General features: G+C 45.0%; 1 protein-coding gene across 1 annotated transcript in view; it reads left to right on the top strand.

The window, feature by feature from the left end:
* Nucleotides 1–8,346, top strand: part of Adprh (ADP-ribosylarginine hydrolase) — an 8,851-nt gene extending 505 nt beyond the window's left edge. Inside the window, exons 2-4 of the mRNA XM_013019375.1 lie at nt 3,724–4,065; nt 6,063–6,423; nt 7,782–8,346. Coding sequence (XP_012874829.1) covers nt 3,753–4,065; nt 6,063–6,423; nt 7,782–8,196 — 1,089 coding nt within the window. The 5' untranslated portion in view covers nt 3,724–3,752 and the 3' untranslated portion in view covers nt 8,197–8,346. The remainder of the gene's footprint in view (nt 1–3,723; nt 4,066–6,062; nt 6,424–7,781) is intronic.
* Nucleotides 8,347–15,145: the final 6,799 nt, after the last annotated feature.

Here is a 15,145-nt window from a genome sequence, read left to right as displayed (position 1 = left end):
ACCCCCCGCCCTGAAGAAGTCTGTTGCAGGTTTGTTGGGAAATGAAAAGGACTTTCTTTTTTCGGCTCACAATTCTTGGCCTGGGGAAGTGGGAAGCCAGGGCAGTGTGATTGTCTGTGCCAAGGAAGGGAAGGAATTCTGCAGGGAAAAGATGCCGGTCCTCCTTCACCTGCTTATGACCCACAAAAAACATGCACTGGGATGGAGTCTGGGAGAATGGCTAGAAGCCTCGGCCATTGGAGGAGGAAGGTTGGAACGTTAGTCCTGAGACTGTGGAAGGTGGTTTGGAGGGTCCTCAACTAAACAGAACTTACTGATGACCACTCCTGCGCATCCTCCTAGAACATTACAAGTCAGGATACCCTAAGACGCTCACACATCCATGTTCATCGCTGCACTAGATCCACAATAGCCAAATTATGGAAACAGTCCAGATGCCCCAGGACAGATGAGTGTTATTTATACACAATGCAATTTTACTCCTCCGTTAGAGAGAATAAGATTATGTCATGTACAGGGAAATGGAGGGAACTAGAATAAATCATGTCAAGAGAGGGAAGCCAGGCCTCAGAGAGACAAATGGCTGATTTTTTCTCTCATCTGTAGAAGCTAGATTTAAAATACACAGGAGCATATAAACAGGACTCTAGGTATTCACACACAGTGAGACTAAAGGAGGGTACTCTGAAAGGAGGAACTCAAAGGTATAACACCTTTGAACTATTTATTGCAATGGAATAGGAAATAGGTTTTTAAAAAATTGGTTGTTATTGTTGTTGGTGTTTTTGCTTTTAGTTTTTTGTTTTGTTTATTCTTTTTCTATAGGGGGACAAGAGGAAGTGTGGAAATGGAGGAAGGATGAACACATGCAGGCAATGGTACTCAGTAGACACAATGCAACTTGTGGGCAGGGATGGGAGGAAGTAACTGGGGGAAAGTAAAGGAAGGGGTGAAGATAAAGGTACATATGCATTAAAAGAAATGTCTGCATTACCTGACTTATGAAACACTAGCCCCACTGTACAACACTTTAACAATGACAATAAAGTCAGCTTTATAAAAGTTAGTCCCAAGGCCTTCTAAAGCTGTGGTCCTGAAAATACTAGCCCACGGCAGAACATCTCCATTCCCCTCTCCTATACTGTCTAGGTTACAGATAGGAAAATGGAGTCCAGGGTGGATGGCTTGTTTACAGCTTCATTTACAAGTAATGGAATCTGAAAATAGCTGGTCACATCCTTTGTGGTCCTGGAAGCTGAGCATGATCAGAAACTGGATTGCGCAGTCCATCTTCATGGTTACTGCTTTTCCAGGTGCTTGGTATCCTTGCATCCCACCGGCAGCCCAGCTGAGAAAGGACTGCAGAGATCCTAGGGTGTGAACTACACCTAGAGGAAAATGGAGTCTAGATAAGTGGCAATTGGGTAGGGGAAAGGTTGGAGTTGAGGGGAGGGTGAGTCCTTAAAAGTATTTGCCAGGGCTGGGAAGGTGGCTTGCATTATATGCATGAGGCCCTGGGTTCGATTCCTCAGCACCACATAAGCAGAAAAAGCCGGAAGTGGCGCTGTGGCTCCAGTGGTAGAGCGCTAGCCTTGAGCTGAAGAGCTGAGGGACAGCGCCCAGGCCGAGTTCAGGCCCATGACTGGACGCCTCCCCCCCCCCCAAAAAAAAGTGTTCGCCAACCTGTACACAAGGAGTGAGTGAATAGGGTGGGCAGGCTATGGAGGGCTTTGAACCTGAAAGCCAATGAAATAGATTACCTGGAGAAACTGGCTTAGGAAGAGTGCTTTTGGGAATTGCACCTACATGGAAGCTAGGCTTTATCAGGGATTTAATTCATGTTGGGTATATTAGCTGAGATCCAGTACTTCAAAACTGTCTTTTAAGCCAGGGACCAGTGGTTTCTACCTGTAATCCTGATACTCATAGGGCTGAGATCTGAGGGTCAGAGTTGGAAGTCAGCCAGGGCAGGAAAGTCCATGAAAACCTTTTTTTTTAATTAAGTTTTTTATTGTGAAAATACTGTACAGAGGGGTTACAGTTACATGAGCAAGGTAATGAGTACATTTCTTATCCAGCATTGTTGCCTCCTCCTTTGTTTTTCCCCTACCATCCCTTCCCTCCCTCCTCAGGTACAACACCTCCCCCAAGAGAATCTTATCTTGAATTATCCAAAAAGTTGGAAGTAGAGCTGTGGCTCAAGTAGTAGAGCACTAACCTAGGGGAGAAAAGCTAACAAACAGCTCAAGTTCAAGCCCTAATACCAGAACAAAAGCAAAAGCTTAAAACAACCATTGGGCTGGGAATGTGGCTCAGTGGTAGAGTGCTTGTCTAGCATCCATGAAGCCCTGGGTTCGATTCCTCAGTACCACATAAACAGAAAAAGCTGGAAGTGGCGCTGTAGCTCCATTGGTAGAGAGCTAGCCTTGAGCAAAAGAAGTCCAGGGAGAGTGCCCTGGCCCTGAGTTCAAGCCACAGGACTGGCAAAAACAAAACAAAAAACCCAAAACAAAAATCAAAAACAAAAAACAAGTGTCCCTTAGAAGAAAACAAGTTTTTCTAAAGTTCTTTTTATTAGCATAAAATAGTTGCAGAAGGGGTTTTCATTTGATCTTTCCATAGACACATACAGTATACCCCAACAACCTCACCTCTATCAGTTTCCTTTATCTCGTTGCTCCTCCTTAAAACAATTTAATTGATTTAATTGTTATATTTTCATATATGCATGTAAAGTAATTTGACCTTCATATTCCCTTCCATTCACCCTGATTCTCCCTACCCTCGACCTCCCTTTTTAGTGAGGTAGTAACTGTTGAAGTGTTTTATAAACTGTGTTGTGATACCAGGAAGGAATGTTGGTGCTTATATATATATATATTTTTTTTAGGTCTGGTCATGGGGCCTGAACTCTGGGCCTGGGTCTTGTCCCTTAGCTCTTCAGCTCAAGGCTAGCGCCACAGCTAGTCACAGCTAGAGCCACAGCTAGAGCTAGAGCGCCACTTCCGGCTTTTTTCTTTTTTTGCTTATGTGGTGCTGAGGAATCGAACCCAGGGCCTCATGCATGCAAGGCAAACGCTCTACCACTGAGCCACTTCCTAGCCCTGTTGGTGCTTATATAACTGAGAGATGCTCTTCCAAAACCAAATCTCAACTAAGAAGAAAAAAAGTGATTAGCTTGAGCTGACATGAAGAATTTAATGGCTTGATATTCACCAGAGGCAAAGATACAGTTCAAATCTGGGGCTGGATACTGGTTGTTCATGCATGTAATCCTCGCTACTCAGAAGACTGAGATCTGAGGATCATGGTTCAAATCCAGCCTGGGCAGGAAAGTCCTTGAGACTCTTATTGCCAATTAACCACCAGAAAACTGAACGTGAAGCTGTGGCTCAAAGTGGTAGAGTGCTAGCCTTAGAGTAAAAAAGCTCAGGGACAAAGCCCAGGTCCTGAGTTTAAGCCGCATGACTGAAAAAATTATCGGGGGCTTTGAAGTCAGACAGAGGCATATGGAATCTGAGACCTGTCACTTGATAGCTCTGTGACCTGGGACAGATCTCTTAGTGTTTCTAACACTACATTATCTCCATGATCCTCAATTTACTTATATGTTAGGCAGGCAGCATTAAACGAGGTACCTCTAATACTGGGCCTCCTGGTAGGGAGTGAAGTGTAGTTGGAGCTCTTGTTTTTTCAGATGGTTCTTTTGCCATCTTCATTCAGGCATCTGCACTGCTCTTGTGAAGCCCAGCATGTGTGGAGGCCTGATAGAGAAGTATGTGGCGGCCATGTTGCTGAGTGCAGCTGGAGATGCCCTGGGGTACTTCAACGGGAAATGGGAATTCCTTCGGAGCGGGGAGAAGATTCACCAGCAGCTGGCCCAGATGGGTGGCCTGGAAGCCATAGATGTGGAACTGTGGAGAGTCAGTGATGACACAGTAATGCACCTGGCCACAGCTGAAGCCCTCCTGGAGGCTGGAAAAGCCCCCAGCTTCGATCAACTGTATTCTCTCCTAGCCAAGCATTACCAGGACTGCATGGGAGACATGGATGGCCGAGCACCAGGTGAGCTCAGTCTGCGGGAGGGCCAGGGTGGGTAGATAGTAAAATAGCCCAAAGAAATCATTAATAAGGGGCTGGGAAGGTGGCTCAGTGGTAGAGCGCTTGCCTTGCATGCCTGAGGCCCTGGGTTCCATTCCTCAGCACCACATAAGCAAAAAGAAAGAAGCCAGAAGTGGCGCTGTGGCTCAAGTGGTAGAGTGCTAGCCTTGAGCTGAAGAGCTGAGGGACAGCGCCCAGGCCCAGAGTTCAGGCCCCACCACTGGACCCCAAAAAAAGAAAAAGAAATCATTAATAAGATAGATGTTGGCTTACTTTTCCTGTGGTTGTGATGAAATAGAAACATCCTAAACATCTTCTAATTGATCTAATGATGGGGCTACATTCACAGCTATATGAAATTATGCAGATGAGTGTTTCCTGATATGGGAAGGTATAGATGTGAAGTGAATACACCACCATTGGAAGTCTGGGAATGGATCTCTGTGGTGAAAGAGGTCTGGATGCATATACACAATGATATATAATAATAGCCCTTCTTATTTTCCTCTTGCTTAATCATGTTTTCTAATTAAAAAAATGAAAAATATAAACAAAAGCATTTGTTTGTTTGTTTGTTTTCTTTTTTAGCCAGGCATGATGGTGCATGCCTGTAATCCCAGCACTCAGGCTAAGGTGGGAGGCTTTCGCAAATTACAGGCCAACCTGAGAGCCTAACTCAGAAAAATGACATTGTCTTTCTTCTGTGTGTGTTTACACCTCTGTGTTCATGTTTATTTTCTCAGAAGGATCCCATTCAGATAGGATTACTCTTCATCCCGATGTCTCAGTTTAGTTTAATCATCTCTTGAGGAGTCCTATCTCCAATTTTTTTTTGTTTACCAGATATTAGGGCTTCAACGTGTGAATTTGGACTTCAACACATGAGCACAGTGTAGCCCCTGAATACTTCACCAGCATTATACCTAGGGATGTCTCTTTAGCCCAAGGATTGGCCTTAGAAACTAAACTCTCTTCATTTTTTTCCCCCATAGCATCGAATATCTCCTCAGATTGGCATCTAGAGTATTTCTAACTCCTCTTTCTCCTCCTCCTCTTTAGAAAAGCAGCTTAATTAGGAAGAGAAAATAATAGTATGCTAACTTGACCAGCTGGATTGTACAAGGAAGTAAGGATATGGAAACTCCCCTTTTGATGTCCTCCAAAGAAAGACGACATTTATAGACACTTTGTTTTTCTCTCAGCTCTTTAGCCTCAGTCTGGCATTGGGAAGAGATACTTTCCTTCTCTGCCTGTGTCATCCATGAACATGGCTGTGAGTAAACTAGCCAGTAGCAGAGCAGTATGCTCTGACTCCCTAGTATGCTTCTGCCATTGGTTGGCTCCAAAGGTAGTCACAGGTCCTCAGGACAGTAGAACAATGGGATAAGCACACTTACACCACCGTTACCCGGGGGACAGACTGAGCTTCACTATAAAGTTTGGGGCTTTTTTTCTGATGTTTAGGAACTTTGTTTATCAGGTGTCTTTTCAGTTTGTTTGCTTGTTTGTTTTCTTTTTTGGTGCTGAGATTTGAACTCAGGATCTCACATTGGCAAGGTGGACTTCTACAACTTGTACCACATCCTGGTCCTTTTTGCTTTAGCTTATTTTTTCAGTTAAAGTCTTGTGCTTTTGCCTGGGCTGACCTTGGATCATGATCCTCCTATTCCCTTCCCATCCTCTCCTATAACTTGGATTATAAGTGTGTATCATCATGCCTATCTTGTTTTGTTTTTCTGAGAGAAGGACTCACTCTTTTGGCTGGGCTGGCCTGGCCTCAAACTGAAATCCTCCCATTTCCACTTCCTGTGCCTCGGGTATTACAAGGGTTGTGTCACCACACTGGGTCCCTTGACTTTCCCTTTCTAGCAGAGAAACCTGGAGACAGCATAGCTGTTTCTTCCTACTGGAGCCTTGGCTTTGGTGACACTGACCTCGCTCTGTACCCCATGTGTCCTCAGGTGGCGCCTCCATGAGTAATGCGATGCAGCTGGAGCCCCATAAAGCCAATGGCTGGAGGATTCCCTTCAACAAGCGAGAAGGTGGCTGTGGGGCTGCCATGCGGGCTATGTGCATCGGCCTCAGGTTCCCCCACCGCAGCCAACTGGATACACTGATCCGAGTGAGCATTGAGAGTGGGCGGATGACCCACCACCACCCAACAGGGTACCTGGGAGCCCTGGCGTCGGCCCTTTTTACAGCCTATGCAGTGAATGGCAAACCACCCTGGCAGTGGGGGAAAGGACTGATGGAGGTGTTACCAGAAGCTCAAAAATACATTGTTCAGTCAGGCTACTTTGTGGAGGAGAATCTTCAACACTGGTGAGTCTGCTGGCCCGTGCCTCCACTGGCCTCTGGGTGAATGTGTGTGTGTGTGCATGTGTATACACTGAGCATGCGTGCCCAGGACTCAGATATGACGGCAACCATCTTGGTTCTTACCACCCAACCCCCTCCTTGCCTTCCCACTGAGGTTTTCAAATTCCCATCCAGCCATGGTGGCTGTAAGTAGCTGATTAGACCCCCAAGGTAGTGATGTGGTTACAGTGCCTCCTTGCTGTGTATTCTGGCTTTCTATAGTTATTTTTCCCTCCTCTCTGACTTTTTCTTTTTTTTAAAAAATAATCTCTTTGGCCATCCTATGCTGAGGTAGTTTCTTGTTTGTGTGTGTGTTTTTTTGTTTGTCCTAAGGCTTGAACTCTGGGCCTGGGCACTGTCCCTCTTCAGCTCAAGGCTTGTGCTCTACCACTTGAACCACAGCACCACTTCTGGTTTTCTGGTGGTTTATTGGGGATAAGAGTCTCACGGACTTTCCTGCCCAGGCTGGCTCTGGACTGTGATCCTCAGATATCAGCCTCCTTAGTAACTAGGGTTACAGGTGTGAGCCACCCGGCACCTGGCTTCTTGGTTATTTCTTATTTACCTGGAACTTGTTTTTCCATTACTGTCTTGATATGAATAGCAATTTGAATAGCAGTCTTTGCTTGGAATGCCCAAGAGATGATAGTTCTTTTCCATTAGCTACTTGATAAGCAGTAAGGCCACATCTTCCCCTTTCTGTGAGCTTACTTCTCATTCTCTCTCGTAGAATAAAAGGGTCCAGAGCTTTCTGCTGGTCATCGATGGTTGTAATGTTCCAGTTTCCCATTGATAGATGACATTTGACACTACTTTCAACCCTGGAAAAGCTAACTTTTGTTTCTTATATATCTTCTTTATTTAGCAATGGTGTCACAGTATTGTTTATGTAGATGTTTAGCAAAAGAAAATGTATGAAATAAATGGCTGTTGGAGCTAACTTTGAGTTTATTGTTTTTTTTTTTTTGGGGGTCTGGTCGTGGGGTCTGAACTCTGGGTCTGGGCGCTGTCCCTCAGCTCTTCAGCTTAAGGCTAGTGCTCTACCACTTGAGCCACAGCGCCACTTCCGGCTTTTTTCTTTTTGCTTATGTGGTGCTGAGGAATCGAACCCAGGGCCTCAGGCATGCAAGGCAAGCGCTCTACCATTGAGCCACCTGCCTAGCACCTAACTTTGAGTTTTAATGTAGTTTACATTAGTGCAAGTAGTTGAAGTCATCTCAGACTGTTCTTTGTTCTCACATTTACCTGCTGTTTTTCCTTATAGCTTCTGATTTCAGTTTTTCAATTGGCTCTCTCTCTCTTTTTTTTTTTCTTTCTCCCAGGTCCTATTTTCAAGATCAATGGGAAAAATACCTGAACCTTAGAGGCATTTTGGATGGCAAGTCAGCCCCTACCTCTCACCAGCCCTTCACTGTGAAAGAGAGAGACCAGTTCTACACCTCCCTGAGCTACTCTGGCTGGGGTGGCAGCAGCGGACACGATGCTCCCATGATTGCCTATGATGCCATCCTTGCTGCTGGGGACTCATGGAAAGAGCTTGCCCACCGGGCCTTTTTCCACGGTGGAGACAGTGATTCTACTGCCGCCATTGCTGGCTGCTGGTGGGGAGTTATGTATGGTTTTCAAGGAGTGAGTCCCTCCAACTATGAGAAACTAGAGTATAGAGACCGTCTGGAAGAGACAGCGAGGGCTTTACATTCTCTGGTGTCAAAAGAGGACACTGCCATGGGCCTCTAGGAAGATGTGAGGTTCACTTCTGTTGGTGTTTTCTTCTGTGTGGTCCCTTTTCTGCTAAGTGCCTTTTCCTTGTATCCACAGTCAATGGTCTTAACCTGTGCTCTTCAGCTCAAGGCCAGCGCTCTACCACTTGAGCCACAGCACCACTTCCGGTTTCCTCATGATTTATTGGAGATAAGAGTCTCACGGACTTTCCTGCCCGGGCTGGCTTTGAACTGTGATTCTCAAATCTCAGCCTCCTGAGTAGCTAGGATTACAGGCATGAGCCACTGGCGCCTGGCTTTTAACCTTGTACTCAGGGAGTTTCAAGATACCAAGTGTCACGGGCACTTTGAGTTCAGTCTTTCCAGACCCTGAATTTCTCCCTCTTCTTGGATGGAAGAGTCTTTTGTCGTTGTTAATGGGATCACTGTCTCCCATGACAGACATCTCAGAGCCACATATGTGAGCCTTTGTGTTCATCATCCGATTGTTCTAAAAGTTAGCTTACCTTCTGTTTGATCTCCTCCTCCCCCACCCATCTCAAGTGGACTTGAAGACAGAGATTTGAGTGCAAAGAGTTTATTTGAGAGGTTAATCCAGGAAGCAACTGTAGGAGAATGGGGAAGTGAGATAAAAAGGAGGAGAATCACACAGGGTATGGAAATGAGTGGGTTTCACAGTGGGCTTCTGGGGGCACAGTCTCTCTGGTCCTCTGCCCACCTAAAAGGCCAGCAAACTGGAATGTATATGCACCCACTGCGTTGTGGTTGGTTGAGGACCACTGGAAGGGATATTAACTCTCTGGCACTTCTCAGCTTGCCTTTTGTGCAAATAGGAATGTCTTCAGAGGTAGATGCAGAGATGCTTGCAGGGGGAGCTGTAATATAAGGTGCCCGGGAACAATGAGGATACTCACAGATTCAAACAGCATCTGCTGCACTGTTCTGCCTCCTCATGTAGTTCAATAGATCACCTCTTTTATCTTGTTAACTGAATATTTTTGCCTTGTTGATTGAATACTCTTCAGCTGAATTTCTGCAGTCCAAGTTACACAAGTCTGGGTACAAGTCTAGTCAGATGCTGTTGTAACATACTCTCAGTATTTCCTCTCCATTGTCCTTTAACACATTAGCAGTTTTGTTATTTTTTTAATTTTCCTGGCTGTATTCTTCTTGAGACAGAACCTAGCACAGTGCCTGCGCATACAATAGACCTTTAATAAGAGTGTATTAAATAACTGTTGCCTTCACTAGACACTGTGTTGGAAATGAACTAGACAACTTGAGAGGGAGGTTGGGAGAGAAAAACTGAGGGAGAGGGTAACACTGAAAAGAAATGTACTCATTACCTGATTTATATAACTATAACCTCAGTAATCACTTTTACAATAAAAATTAAATAAGTAAATAAATGTGGCTAACTAGTTCCTATGTGGTGCCTCCTTCAAGACTGTCCAAAGTTATTCTTACAAATAACAAATGGATCATGCTGAATTTGTAGGTGTGTTAATGAGTGTACCAGTTCCTTTCCTTATCTTCATGCTTTCTTCTTTTCTCCACTGATGACCTTGCTTCCTAGCTCTCTGAAAAATAGAACAATTGGAAAAGAATAATTGCCCCATTTCCTGTTGTCTCAACTGCCTATTCACCTGGGGGGGGGGGAAGGAGAAAGAGAGGAAGGAGGAGGAGAAGAAAGAAGAGATAAGAGAAAGAAAAGATAAGGGAAGATGAACATGAATGGCAAATGAGGAAAGAGATAATACATTTAATTATAGGTATAATGTTAGAGCAAGTCAATATGAAGTATGGGTAGGTTCTGTTTGACAAGTTAATATGTACTGAAAAGCAGATAACATATGTAATAGTATTGGGGTGGATGGTACTTTTGACCTGCACGTGATTTGTGATTTAAGTCACTTGCCCCAGAAAGACTATACAAAGTGACAGAGGAAGGATTTTCATCTGAGACACAGGCACCAATGACCACATCCTTCTCCACTGCACTGAGCCTGGTTTACTACCCAGTCTCATCCTCACCACAACCCTAAAGGCAGGCATCCTTAGTGCCAACTGTCCCTAGTCTGCAGGGATCTGCAGTCCATGCCATGCTCCTGTAGCACAGGAAAATGCACACCTTCAGCTGGGCGCCCATGGCTCATTCATGTCATCCTAGCTACTCACAAGGCTGGACCTGAGGATTGTAGTTCAAAGCCAGACCTGGCAGAAAGTCCCTGAGACTCATCTCCAATAAACCATCAAAAAGCTGACAGTGGAGCTGTGGCTCAACAAGTAGAGTGCTAGCCTTGAGCAAAAGAAGCTCAAGCGATCCAGGCCCTGAGTTCAAGCCTGAGGACTGGCACTCACACACAAAAAGCACACATTCAGAGAGTACCAATCTCGCAGGTCTCCTGGATTTGGGGGTGGTGGAAAAGGGATAGCAGAAAACTCACCTCAACCAAATGTCTCCTCCATTAGGTAGTCTCTAGCAGAAATCAGACTGCTGTTTGTTTAAGGCCATATTTCTCGATTTTGTTCACTGAAGTTTTACCTTCTTTGTTCCTGCCATGTCTATCTGTGTATCTAGCACCTGTACCAGAATGGGTTCAAAGATTTTTATTTAAACATGCCATAATAGATGCTTTTTGGCCCTAAACTGGGTTAACAAATATACCACTTTTACCTGCTTGCACTGGCAGTGGGGAAGGATTGTGCCTATCCCAGCCACAAGGATGGGGAACACTGTTGTGAAGTCTTCTATTAATAAATGCCAACCTCAACCCACAACTCTGGAGTTGGGAACAACTGAAGGACTGTGGGATTTGTTTTGGTTTTGGTTCTGTCTCCGGCTTCACACAATCCCCTCTAAGACTCATGTTCTTTCATTGTCAGAGTTGGAAGTCCATGAGGTTCAAGTCCAGAGACCCTGAAAAATCACACAGCCTGTATACACAATGACAGTAAGGCCCCAGGAGGGGAAGCAGGAACTTTGGCTGGAGGCGGGGAGGAGCGGGAGGGGAGAGAGGGGGTTAGTGGGTTTCGCCAAATACAGCACACAGAGAGAAGCCTGTGTGCTAGCCTAAGCTTTGGGTGCAGCGTCTCAGTGGCAGGGGTAGAATGGGGGCAGAGGAAGGGGAAGTCTCTGAGGAGGGGAGAGGTGCTGAGAGACAGTGAAGATGGCGGCCCATTTTACAGCTTTATCCGACGCAGCTCTGTCCTCTTCTTACCTCATGAGCAGATGTGGTTCTGAAACCACCACTTTTCCTCTGACCTCACCTGTTGCTTGTGGGAAGGTGAAGGATGGAGGACAAGCCACTATCCAATACCATCTCACTCATGAGTTTCATTCTGATACTAAGGAATGATTTTCTAACACTCACAGTTAACAATAAGAGTACGACAGTGTGCAGAGGAAAAAGGCCTGTAATATTGTGACATAGTAAGTATATATTTGGTTTCTGTCTTCAGTTCTTGGCACAGAGCCCAAAAAACAAACCAAAAAAAAAAACCTTTTGTATATAAGGACACTAGGAGAAAGTCTTGCTCTAATATTTGATCTTTGACTCCAGTTCCTGCACAGAATTCTTACAGCCTTTGTAATTTCCTGAGTGGTAGGAGAATCTTTTGTTCTAGGCGGTGATGCTTGCTGGGCTCCAGGATGATCTCAGAATAGAGACTGGTTGCCAGGAATCCGATCATATGATTAGAGGGTTGGAATCTTACACACACACACACACACACACACACACACACACACACACACACACACACACACCCCTCCCACGAGGATAGGGAAGCTAGAGGTTGAGTTGACTAATAGGCAGTGACGTTATCAATTATGGTGGCTTTGGAGAGCTTCCAAATTGCTGGACATGTGGAGATTGCTGGAGGGTGGTGTGCCCTTCCCACCAGTCTTGCCCTCCACAATTCTTACATCTGTTGTTCATCGGTAACCTTTCCAGAAAGCTGCTAGAGATGAATCAGTGATGTTCCTGAGTTCGGTGAGCTGCCCCAACAAATTCATTGAACCTGAAAAGGGAGTTAAGGGAACTCTAGCCAGTTGCTTGGACGTACAGGCTGTGGTCTAGAACTTGTGACTGTCACCTGAAATGGAGCAGGCAGTCCTGGGAGACTGAGCTCTCCACAACCTTAGATCTAAGACTAACTCTAGGTAAAAAGCATCAGGGCTGAATCAGAGGCCAGCCTGTGATACCAGTGCAGGCTTGCTTGGTTGGTAAGAATACCGCCTGACCCAGCTATCTGCTGTGAGAAGTGTTAGAAAATAGGAAGGAAAAACACTTGGTCTGATTTCTTCCTAGGTCTTACAGAGAGGAACCTGGGATTAAATCCCAGCTCCACTTCACCCAAGCTATGTGACTTTGAATGAATGACCATTTCTCTGGGCCCAATTTCTTCAACAGTAAGCTGGTTAGTGTGAACTGCTAAGCAACACCCTCTTCCTCATCCTCTTTTCCTTCCCCTATCATGAAAAAAGCTTAGGTCTCACTCTTCCCAAGTCCGAATGAGGAGGAGGAGGTGGAAGAAGAAAAGGAGGAAGGGGAGGAGGAGGAGGAAGAGGAGGAGGAAGAGGAAGAGGAGGAGGAGGGGGGAAGGAGCAGGAAGGGGAAGAGGAAGAGAAGGAAAAGAGGAACTGTTTGCAAAAGCAAGGCTATCTCCCTGTCACTATTGAAATGACCATGGCTCCTTCACCAGACCCCAGGTAGCCATTCCTTGAGTTGGTCCAATCGGTGTCTGGTTAGTGAAATAATCAGAACCTCCATTCTTCCCCTGTAGTATCTCAGCAGCTCTGTGGCTATTAAAAGTGATGCATGTGGACTGACTCCAGAGAGGCAGATGGAAGAGTAAACAGAAAATGTGACCAGAGAAGCTCCAAAGGTGGGTGAGACCAACATTAACTTTGCAGGCCATACAAGAAATCTACTTCTGTTTCTATGTGCATAAAATAGGGCCAATAGGCACACCGACCTTGTGGAATTGTACATTTTATTTATTTATTTATTTATAATGGGGCTTTAACTCAGGGCCTCATGTTACTTGACTTCTTTGCTCAAGGCTGGCACTCTACCACTTGAGCTACACCTCTACTTTTGACTTTTTTGCTGGCTTATTACTTTCCTGCCCAGAATAACTTCAAATTGAGATCCTTAGGTCTCTATCTCTTGAGTAGCTAGGATTACAGGCATGAGCCACCAGTACGGACTTTGTATATTTTACATTGAATAGTAATCACTCAGAAATGTAGATATGTCAACTTATACTACCCATATATTACTGCTCTCTTTAAAAAAATGTATCTAGGGCTGGGAAGGTGGCTCAGTGGCAGAGTGCTTGCCTTGCATGTGTGAGGCCCTGGATTCAATTCCTCAGCACCAACATAAGCAGAAAAAGCTGGAGTGGTACTGTGGCTCAAGTGGTAGAGCACTAGCCTTGAGCTGAAGAGCTGAGGGACAGCACCCAGGCCCAGAGTTCAGGCCCCACAAAAAAGTGACTTTCATCTAGTCTGTCATGAAATGGGAGATCCAGGGAAATCCCCTGACTTTTTTTTTTTTTTTGCAGTGGTACCATCTACCCAATGATAAGCCTGTATTGCTCACAAATAATTTTACCTTGAAGCTAAGTGATGTCAGGGAACAAGCACTAAATTTTAGAATCAAACGTTCATTTCAAAATGACATAATTTTCCCATCTCTGTCTATACTTGGAGGCTTGAAGTCACTCCAAGACATACAAGATTTTTAGGTAGGCCAAACTGGTTTTTTGTCTGAGTAAACGTAAAACATGTCTCCATCTGTTCTTCCTGGGAAAACAGACAAGAATAAAGTTGTTTTATTTTTCTGGTCCTAGGACTCAGGGTCTAGGCACTGTCCTTGAGTTTTTTTGCTTAAGGCTAGCAATTCTACCACTTGAGCCACAACTCCACTTCTAGCTTGTGTGTGTGTGTGTGTTTAATTGGAAGTAAGAGTGTCATGGATTCTTCTATTCAGGCTGGCTTTGAACCGTGATCTTTAGATCTCAGTTTCCTCAGTAGCTAGGTAAGATGATAGGATTAAGTCACCAGTGCCCAAGGTGAAGATGTTTGTAAATGAAAGCTAGCAGCAAAGGTCGCAGCTCAGTGGTAAGATGTTTACTTAGCAGGCTAGAAGGCCTTGGTCTGATCTCTAGTACCACACACAAAGGAAGGTTCAAATTATGGTGTTTAGGGTGCAAATGAAACATTATCTTTCTCCATAAACATTTTGATTGTTCTAAGTGTGAAATGGATTCACTGTGTACTGGTTACCAACTTCTCTTAGTTAAGTGAAACAAGATACCTCTACCACCATCACCTCTGCCTTCTTCCAACCCAGGCCACATAACTGGAAGTGATCTTACTACCTATTGCCTGGTGACCAGAACAACAGAAATCTTAGGAGTTGTTGCCGGCTAGTTCCTCAAGGCTCAGGAACGTTGCCAGAGGCAGACAGTCTCATTTGCATGTGCCCATTAGGCTGCAGCTTAGGGACCCCAGAAAGTGACTGGCACCGCTTTATACCCCAGGGATGCACGAATTACTGGGCAAAGCATTGAAAGACATCCTATTTCTGGCAAGGGGGAGGTAAGAAGGCCAGAATAGAGGCTACTGTGGCTAGTTCACAACTCTGTCAGGATTTATTCTTGAAAACTCCAGGCAAGAAAAGAGGAGAACAGTTTCTGACAGGAGAACAGCCCTCAGTGACCTACACTCTTCCCTGCTTGCTGTCATGCAGAGTAAATGAGGGCTGGTCCTTCCAGAATCATCTTATGTGCATTTTTTAAAAAAATAATTTTATTTTATTTTTTTTGTGAACATACTGTACAGAGGGGTTACAATTACATGGACAGGATAATGAATACATTTCTTATCAAGTGTTGCAGCCTCCTCCTTTGTTTACCCTTCACATCCCTTCCCAGCCTTCCCCCCAACCCCCCCA

The sequence above is a fragment of the Dipodomys ordii genome, unplaced genomic scaffold, assembly GCF_000151885.1.
Source record: "Dipodomys ordii isolate 6190 unplaced genomic scaffold, Dord_2.0 Scaffold45, whole genome shotgun sequence".
NCBI classification, from domain to species: domain Eukaryota; kingdom Metazoa; phylum Chordata; class Mammalia; order Rodentia; family Heteromyidae; genus Dipodomys; species Dipodomys ordii.
This window is presented reverse-complemented; position numbering and strand designations above follow the sequence as displayed.